At 57.9% G+C, this 9,845-nt stretch overlaps 1 protein-coding gene across 1 annotated transcript in view; it reads left to right on the forward strand.

Annotated features, from left to right (window-relative positions):
• The window catches only part of mfsd13a (major facilitator superfamily domain containing 13A), a 10,836-nt gene extending 1,135 nt beyond the window's left edge, over positions 1-9,701 (forward strand). The window contains exons 2-8 of the mRNA XM_047050782.1: positions 3-82; positions 738-1,187; positions 1,324-1,441; positions 1,676-1,772; positions 6,301-6,472; positions 7,907-8,100; positions 8,231-9,701. Coding sequence (XP_046906738.1) covers positions 3-82; positions 738-1,187; positions 1,324-1,441; positions 1,676-1,772; positions 6,301-6,472; positions 7,907-8,100; positions 8,231-8,481 — 1,362 coding nt within the window. The 3' untranslated portion in view covers positions 8,482-9,701. The remainder of the gene's footprint in view (positions 1-2; positions 83-737; positions 1,188-1,323; positions 1,442-1,675; positions 1,773-6,300; positions 6,473-7,906; positions 8,101-8,230) is intronic.
• The last annotated feature ends 144 nt before the right edge of the window (positions 9,702-9,845 follow it).

The raw sequence follows: 9,845 nt of genomic DNA on the forward strand, positions 1-9,845 counted from the left end.
AGACGGTGTTTCTCATATGGAACAGTTTGAACGATCCTCTGTTTGGCTGGCTGAGTGACCGTAACTTCCTTGGCTCTGCTCAGTAAGTACTCCTCTGGCTCCATCTCTCCTCTCTACCTCTCTCTTTCTTTCTTTCTTTCTTTCTTTCTCTCTCTCTCTCTCTCTCTCTCTCTCTCTCTCTATCCCTCTCTCTCTAGCCCTCCTCTCTCTCTCTCTCTCTCTCTCTCTCTCTCTCTCTCTCTCTCTCTCTCTCTCTCGCTCTTTCTCTGTCTCTCTCTATCCCTCTCTCTCTTGCCCTCCCCTATCTCTCTCTCTCTCTTTTTGGTCTGTTGTCCTATCCTATATGTAAACAGTAAGTCACAAAATGGTTTCTGTGTGTTTGTCATTTAATGTGTGTCTAGAGGAGGAGAGAGAGTGACACCTGGTCAGTGTGAACCAAACAGAATAACTTGTGTAAATATGCTTTTGTGACTGCAGCTACCACACCTGCCAGCGCATGTACAGTTGCATACGTAGGTTTCTCTCTCCCTCTCTCTCCTCTCTATCCCTCTCTCTCTCCTCTCTATCCCTCTCTATCTCCTCTCTATCACTCTCTCTCTCTCTTTCGACCTTTTTACTGTTCTATGAACCACCATGGTTCCATGACCTGGTCTAGGCTTAGCAGCAGCAGCAGCAGCAGTGTGTGTTTAGCAGCAGTGTGTGTGTGTGTGTCTGACCCCTGGTCTGTCCCCTCCCAGTTCTGGCCCTTACATCTCGTCCCCTGAGGTGATCCTGAAACGCCTGGGGGCCCTCTCCAGGAACGGCCCCCTCTTCGCCCTCTCCTTCCTGTCCTTCTGGGTGCCCTGGGCCCCCCCGGGCCTCCACTTCCTGTTGTGCCTGTGCCTGTATGACGGCTTTCTCACCCTGGTCGACCTCAACCACAACGCCCTCCTGGCCGAGCTGGCCGTGTCAGCCAGCGACCGCGCCCGCCTCAACTTCCACTGCTCTCTGTTCAGCGCGCTGGGATCCCTGTCCGTCTTCCTGTCCTACTGCTTCTGGGACAAGGAAGACTTCTTCTCCTTCCGGATCTTCTGTGCCACGCTCGCCGCTGCCTCCATAGCAGGGTTCGTGGTGGTGTGCCGGTTGCTGCGGCGACGGTTCCGGGGCGAGGCTCGTCTGAAGCAGGAGGAGGCGCTGCAGCTGAAAGAGTATGTGACCTTCAGGAGACAGCCTAGAAAATAGACCTCAATGCCTGTTTGTATTTCTTACTTGGTTATAGCAAGTAAGAGTTTAAATGTACATTGTGTGTGTGAAGATGCCCCTAACCTCCACCCCCTGCTGCAGGCTGAGTGTGGGGCCTCCTGCCCCCCCCCAGCAGAGCCCCCTTTCCCTGGGGGAGTACCTGCGCCAGCTCTCCAAGCACAGGAACTTCATGTGGTTCTCCTCCATGAACCTGCTGCAGGTGCGTTCAGCCGGGGGTCGTCCAGGGGTGGTCAAGGGGTGGTCAAGGGGTCGTCCAGGGGTCGTCCAGGGGTTGCTGGCTGCCTGGGATGCTAAACTGAGGCAGCATGGCTTCTCTATCGGGGGGGATTCATTTGACTCATTCAGCAGACATACAAACAATGCATATCTAGAAATTGGTTTCAATTCACGTAAATCTTTCTTCACATTTGGTCTTTTTGTTGTCTCCACCCAGGTGTTTCACTGTCACTTCAACAGTAATTTCTTTCCTCTGTTTCTGGAGCACCTCCTCTCAGACAGCATCTCTGCCTCCACAGGCTCCATCCTGCTGGGTAAGACAGACACTACCTCTTACCCCCTAACCGCTAGCTCCTAACCCCCTGCCCGTAGGCCCTACCCTGTACCCCCTAACCGCTAGCTCCTAACCCCCTGCCCGTAGGCCCTACCCTGTACCCCCTACCCCCTAACCGCTAGCTCCTAACCCCCTGCCCGTAGGCCCTACCCTGTACCCCCTAACCGCTAGCTCCTAACCCCCTGCCCGTAGCCCTACCCTGTACCCCCTAACCGCTAGCTCCTAACCCCCTGCCCGTAGGCCCTACCCTGTACCCCCTACCCCCTAACCGCTAGCTCCTAACCCCCTGCCCGTAGGCCTACCCCCTACCCCCTACCCCCTAACCGCTAGCTCCTAACCCCCTGCCCGTAGGCCTACCCTGTACCCCCTACCCCCTAACCGCTAGCTCCTAACCCCCTGCCCGTAGCCCTACCCTGTACCCCCTACCCGCTAACCGCTAGCTCCTAACCCCCTGCCCGTAGGCCCTACCCTGTACCCCCTACCCCCTAACCGCTAGCTCCTAACCCCCTGCCCGTAGGCCCTACCCTGTACCCCCTACCCCCTAACCGCTAGCTCCTAACCCCCTGCCCGTAGGCCCTACCCTGTACCCCCTACCCCCTAACCGCTAGCTCCTAACCCCCTGCCCGTAGGCCCTACCCTGTACCCCCTACCCCCTAACCGCTAGCTCCTAACCCCCTGCCCGTAGGCCCTACCCTGTACCCCCTAACCGCTAGCTCCTAACCCCCTGCCCGTAGGCCCTACCCTGTACCCCCTAACCGCTAGCTCCTAACCCCCTGCCCGTAGCCCTACCCTGTACCCCCTAACCGCTAGCTCCTAACCCCCTGCCCGTAGGCCCTACCCTGTACCCCCTAACCGCTAGCTCCTAACCCCCTGCCCGTAGCCCTACCCTGTACCCCCTACCCCCTAACCGCTAGCTCCTAACCCCCTGCCCGTAGGCCCTACCCTGTACCCCCTAACCGCTAGCTCCTAACCCCCTGCCCGTAGGCCCTACCCTGTACCCCCTAACCGCTAGCTCCTAACCCCCTGCCCGTAGCCCTACCCTGTACCCCCTACCCCCTAACCGCTAGCTCCTAACCCCCTGCCCGTAGGCCCTACCCTGTACCCCCTAACCGCTAGCTCCTAACCCCCTGCCCGTAGCCCTACCCTGTACCCCCTACCCCCTAACCGCTAGCTCCTAACCCCCTGCCCGTAGCCCTACCCTGTACCCCCTAACCGCTAGCTCCTAACCCCCTGCCCGTAGCCCTACCCTGTACCCCCTACCCCCTAACCGCTAGCTCCTAACCCCCTGCCCGTAGGCCCTACCCTGTACCCCCTAACCGCTAGCTCCTAACCCCCTGCCCGTAGCCCTACCCTGTACCCCCTACCCCCTAACCGCTAGCTCCTAACCCCCTGCCCGTAGCCCTACCCTGTACCCCCTAACCGCTAGCTCCTAACCCCCTGCCCGTAGGCCCTACCCTGTACCCCCTAACCGCTAGCTCCTAACCCCCTGCCCGTAGGCCCTACCCTGTACCCCCTAACCGCTAGCTCCTAACCCCCTGCCCGTAGCCCTACCCTGTACCCCCTAACCGCTAGCTCCTAACCCCCTGCCCGTAGGCCCTACCCTGTACCCCCTAACCGCTAGCTCCTAACCCCCTGCCCGTAGCCCTACCCTGTACCCCCTACCCCCTAACCGCTAGCTCCTAACCCCCTGCCCGTAGGCCCTACCCTGTACCCCCTAACCGCTAGCTCCTAACCCCCTGCCCGTAGGCCCTACCCTGTACCCCCTAACCGCTAGCTCCTAACCCCCTGCCCGTAGCCCTACCCTGTACCCCCTACCCCCTAACCGCTAGCTCCTAACCCCCTGCCCGTAGGCCCTACCCTGTACCCCCTAACCGCTAGCTCCTAACCCCCTGCCCGTAGCCCTACCCTGTACCCCCTACCCCCTAACCGCTAGCTCCTAACCCCCTGCCCGTAGCCCTACCCTGTACCCCCTAACCGCTAGCTCCTAACCCCCTGCCCGTAGCCCTACCCTGTACCCCCTACCCCCTAACCGCTAGCTCCTAACCCCCTGCCCGTAGGCCCTACCCTGTACCCCCTAACCGCTAGCTCCTAACCCCCTGCCCGTAGCCCTACCCTGTACCCCCTAACCGCTAGCTCCTAACCCCCTGCCCGTAGCCCTACCCTGTACCCCCTAACCGCTAGCTCCTAACCCCCTGCCCGTAGCCCTACCCTGTACCCCCTACCCCCTAACCGCTAGCTCCTAACCCCCTGCCCGTAGCCCTACCCTGTACCCCCTAACCGCTAGCTCCTAACCCCCTGCCCGTAGCCCTACCCTGTACCCCCTACCCCCTAACCGCTAGCTCCTAACCCCCTGCCCGTAGGCCCTACCCTGTACCCCCTAACCGCTAGCTCCTAACCCCCTGCCCGTAGCCCTACCCTGTACCCCCTACCCCCTACCCGCTAGCTCCTAACCCCCTGCCCGTAGCCCTACCCTGTACCCCCTAACCGCTAGCTCCTAACCCCCTGCCCGTAGCCCTACCCTGTACCCCCTACCCCCTAACCGCTAGCTCCTAACCCCCTGCCCGTAGCCCTACCCTGTACCCCCTAACCGCTAGCTCCTAACCCCCTGCCCGTAGCCCTACCCTGTACCCCCTACTCCCTAACCGCTAGCTCCTAACCCCCTGCCCGTAGCCCTACCCTGTACCCCCTACCCCCTAACCGCTAGCTCCTAACCCCCTGCCCGTAGCCCTACCCTATACCCCCTAACCGCTAGCTCCTAACCCCCTGCCCGTAGCCCTACCCTGTACCCCCTAACCGCTAGCTCCTAACCCCCTGCCCGTAGCCCTACCCTGTACCCCCTAACCGCTAGCTCCTAACCCCCCCGTAGCCCTACCCTGTACCCCCTAACCGCTAGCTCCTAACCCCCTGCCCGTAGGCCCTACCCTGTACCCCCTACCCCCTAACCGCTAGCTCCTAACCCCCTGCCCGTAGGCCTACCCCCTACCCCCTACCCCCTAACCGCTAGCTCCTAACCCCCTGCCCGTAGGCCTACCCTGTACCCCCTACCCCCTAACCGCTAGCTCCTAACCCCCTGCCCGTAGCCCTACCCTGTACCCCCTACCCCCTAACCGCTAGCTCCTAACCCCCTGCCCGTAGCCCTACCCTGTACCCCCTACCCCCTAACCGCTAGCTCCTAACCCCCTGCCCGTAGCCCTACCCTGTACCCCCTAACCGCTAGCTCCTAACCCCCTGCCCGTAGCCCTACCCTGTACCCCCTACCCCCTAACCGCTAGCTCCTAACCCCCTGCCCGTAGCCCTACCCTGTACCCCCTACCCCCTAACCGCTAGCTCCTAACCCCCTGCCCGTAGCCCTACCCTGTACCCCCTAACCGCTAGCTCCTAACCCCCTGCCCGTAGCCCTACCCTGTACCCCCTACCCCCTAACCGCTAGCTCCTAACCCCCTGCCCGTAGCCCTACCCTGTACCCCCTAACCGCTAGCTCCTAACCCCCTGCCCGTAGCCCTACCCTGTACCCCCTACCCCCTAACCGCTAGCTCCTAACCCCCTGCCCGTAGCCCTACCCTGTACCCCCTAACCGCTAGCTCCTAACCCCCTGCCCGTAGCCCTACCCTGTACCCCCTACCCCCTAACCGCTAGCTCCTAACCCCCTGCCCGTAGCCCTACCCTGTACCCCCTAACCGCTAGCTCCTAACCCCCTGCCCGTAGCCCTACCCTGTACCCCCTACCCCCTAACCGCTAGCTCCTAACCCCCTGCCCGTAGGCCCTACCCTGTACCCCCTAACCGCTAGCTCCTAACCCCCTGCCCGTAGCCCTACCCTGTACCCCCTACCCCCTAACCGCTAGCTCCTAACCCCCTGCCCGTAGCCCTACCCTGTACCCCCTAACCGCTAGCTCCTAACCCCCTGCCCGTAGCCCTACCCTGTACCCCCTACCCCCTAACCGCTAGCTCCTAACCCCCTGCCCGTAGCCCTACCCTGTACCCCCTAACCGCTAGCTCCTAACCCCCTGCCCGTAGCCCTACCCTGTACCCCCTACCCCCTAACCGCTAGCTCCTAACCCCCTGCCCGTAGCCCTACCCTGTACCCCCTACCCCCTAACCGCTAGCTCCTAACCCCCTGCCCGTAGCCCTACCCTGTACCCCCTAACCGCTAGCTCCTAACCCCCTGCCCGTAGCCCTACCCTGTACCCCCTAACCGCTAGCTCCTAACCCCCTGCCCGTAGCCCTACCCTGTACCCCCTAACCGCTAGCTCCTAACCCCCTGCCCGTAGGCCCTACCCTGTACCCCCTACCCCCTAACCGCTAGCTCCTAACCCCCTGCCCGTAGGCCTACCCCCTACCCTGTACCCCCTAACCGCTAGCTCCTAACCCCCTGCCCGTAGGCCTACCCCCTACCCCCTACCCCCTAACCGCTAGCTCCTAACCCCCTGCCCGTAGCCCTACCCTGTACCCCCTACCTACCCCAGTCAGTATGTTACTGTGTTTGTAACTCAGTCCTGACCCCTCCTAGGGATCTCCTACATCGCCCCCCACCTGAACAACATGTACTTCCTGTCGCTGTGCCAGCGCTACGGTGTTTACCTGGTGGTGCGCTGGCTGTTCCTGCTGAAGCTGGCTCTCAGCCTGGCTATGCTGCTGGCCGGGCCCGACCAGCTCTACCTGCTCTGCATCTTCATCGCCAGGTAGACACACACACACACCAACACGCATGTACATGCACACTCTCTCTCTCTCATGTATACATTCATTCTCAAACAGGATGAAGGAGAGGGTGTGTGTTGGTCCTCGTGATAAGGAAGGATCTGGAATGTTAGAGGAAGCTCAACAAGCCAGGGTTCTGAAAAAAAAGATTTGAAAATGTATTTTTGAAAGGTTGAAAATGTTCTAAACAAAGTTTCAGAAACAATTTCAAAAGGTTAAAACAATATTTGCACAAAAAAGTTTTGATAAAGTGTTGTCGGTACTTCAACGTTTACCAAAGTCTTTGTAAACATGAGTATCTGTACTTCGACTGGAGTGAAGGATGTGTGTACTTCTGCCATCTCTGCCTGTCCCCCCCCCCCTCCAGTAACCATGTGTTCACCTGTCCCCCCCCCCCCCCAGTAACCATGTGTTCACCTGCCCCCCCCCCCCCCCCCCACTAACCATGTGTTCACCTGGCCCCCCCCCCCCCCCAGTAACCGTATGTTCACCTGCCCCCCCCCAGTAACCGTGTGTTCACCTGTCCCCCCCCCAGTAACCGTGTGTTCACCTGTCCCCCCCCAGTAACCGTGTGTTCACCTGTCCCCCCCCCCAGTAACCGTGTGTTCACCTGTCCCCCCCAGTAACCGTGTGTTCACCTGTCCCCCCCAGTAACCGTGTGTTCACCTGTCCCCCCCCCCAGTAACCGTGTGTTCACCTGTCCCCCCCCCCCAGTAACCGTGTGTTCACCTGTCCCCCCCCAGTAACCGTGTGTTCACCTGACCCCCCCCAGTAACCGTGTGTTCACCTGTCCCCCCCCCCAGTAACCGTGTGTTCACCTGTCCCCCCCCAAGTAACCGTGTGTTCACCTGTCCCCCCCCCCAGTAACCGTGTGTTCACCTGTCCCCCCCCCCAGTAACCATGTGTTCACCTGTCCCCCCCCCCCCAGTAACCGTGTGTTCACCTGTCCCCCCCCAGTAACCGTGTGTTCACCTGTCCCCCCCCCCAGTAACCGTGTGTTCACCTGTCCCCCCCCCAGTAACCGCGTGTTCACCTGTCCCCCCCCAGTAACCGTGTGTTCACCTGTCCCCCCCCCCAGTAACCGTGTGTTCACCTGTCCCCCCCCCCCAGTAACCGTGTGTTCACCTGTCCCCCCCCCCAGTAACCATGTGTTCACCTGTCCCCCCCCCCCCAGTAACCGTGTGTTCACCTGTCCCCCCCCAGTAACCGTGTGTTCACCTGTCCCCCCCCCCAGTAACCGTGTGTTCACCTGTCCCCCCCCCCAGTAACCGCGTGTTCACCTGTCCCCCCCCAGTAACCGTGTGTTCACCTGTCCCCCCCCCAGTAACCGTGTGTTCACCTGTCCCCCCCCAGTAACCGTGTGTTCACCTGTCCCCCCCCCCCCAGTAACCGTGTGTTCACCTGTCCCCCCCCAGTAACCGTGTGTTCACTGAGGGGACCTGTAAGCTGCTGAGCCTGGTGGTGTCTGATCTGGTGGACGAGGACTTTGTGATGAACCGGCGCCAGCAGCCAGCCTCCGCGCTGCTCTTTGGCATGGTCGCCTTGGTGACCAAGCCAGGCCAGACCTTCGCCCCCCTCTTCGGTACCTGGCTGCTGTGTGTCTACACAGGTGTGTGTGTGTGTGTCTACACAAGTAGGAAGTCTCTCCTCCCCCATTCTTACTCTCTCTCCTCCCCCATTCTCACTCTCTCTCCTCCCCCATTCTCACTGTCTCTCTCTTCTTGTCCCACCCCCTCCAGGTTTCGACATCTTTGAGAGGAGCTCAGGGCCGGCGCTGGACCCTGTTGCAGTACCAGTCCTCCCTCCACCAGGGGGCGCCCCTCTGCGCCTGGGCTGCTTCCACCTGCTAGTGTTTGTCCCCATCACCTGCTCCGTGCTGCAGCTGTTGGCCTGGTCCCGCTTCACCCTGCACGGCCGCCGGCTACAGGGCGTCAAGGCCCACAGGCAGGGGGTGCAGCACAGCAGCCTTGCAGACATCAAGGCCACCTGAGGGCTGCTCGGCCGACCAGCATAGTGAGCGCTGCCATCTGCTGGCGGGGAGTGGGAACTGCAGCACATCCCTCTAACAAAAGAGAGGAAAGGACTGGTTTTATGAAATCTTGCACACGAGTTGGGAACTTTTTGTAAATTGAAACTTGCCTTATTTTGATATAAAGAGTTGGAGATGTTTATATTTATACGTGAACTTTTGACCAAATTAAGAGTAATTGAACCGTCTTTGAAAGGACCCTTTTAAACCCAAAAACGAGGCGTGTAAATGTGTCTGTGTTCTGATTGGACCAGTGTTACTTAGTAAGCATCAGGTTCGGATCATGTAGCCTACACCACTAAGGAATAGGTTTGTCAACAACCTCGACACTAATACTACTTTACCGTAACAAGCTTTATGGCCATGTGTGTCGGCCATGTCATATTTTCCAATGTGCTGAGACGAAATGACCAAAAATGCAGGGGAACAAAGTGTATCGGCATGAAGTTAAAAGCGGGGTAAAAATAATCTAATTTCAGTTTGATTGGGGAATGCATGTAGCCTACTGTGCCCGTCAAGTTTCTCCCGTGCACCACCCATCTGTTTATCTGCACTTCGGTCAACATTAGTCAGAGACAGATTCTCTTGTCTTGTTCTGACCAGACCTCCTGCAGAACTGCCATCGAACTGAAACCATTTGTGTCTTAAAAAGTATTTTACATCGTGGTTATGATAATCTTGGTATTAATTGATTTTTAAATATTTACGAAGTTGGATTATTAGGCTGTTAACAGTCTGTTTACACAAACTTAACATTTTATGACTTTCATTGTGAAAATTATGGATTTATTCAGTACTATTTATTGGACTGAAAAATGACTGTGCCATGACAGCATTTGTGGTGCCGTCTTCAAGAAATGCATTCCACGTTCCATGTTCTGGAATTAATCATAATTTTCAATGTACAGTGAGTTCACTGGTTTGGATCTTCGAGATCTTTTATTTTGTCTCTAATCATTAACGTAAAACTGCTTTAGAGTAACTCAGGAAGTGCACAATGTGAGTTTCTTAAAATGTCACAATACATTTAGTAGAGTGTGGATCGGACAAGCCAGTCAGAACAGATGTCAGTGTTTACGTGATGTTTAACCTAGTGGTTGTCTAGCTGTACTTTTATTTTTATTTTATTGCAGCGTCTTATTTCAGACCACATTTGTCGCTAATAAAGTGATCTAATTGATTGTGTTTGTGATGTCTTTGTACAGGGTCAATCCAAACCGTCGTTTGTAGTAGGCTACTTCATCTTGAGTGTTTACTGGCTAAAACAAAACCCCAAAAATACCACTTTTAAGTGGTTGAATCCAACGTAGCCTGTGTAGTGACGG

Source organism: Hypomesus transpacificus, unplaced genomic scaffold, assembly GCF_021917145.1.
Source record: "Hypomesus transpacificus isolate Combined female unplaced genomic scaffold, fHypTra1 scaffold_127, whole genome shotgun sequence".
Classification (NCBI taxonomy): Eukaryota; Metazoa; Chordata; class Actinopteri; order Osmeriformes; family Osmeridae; genus Hypomesus; species Hypomesus transpacificus.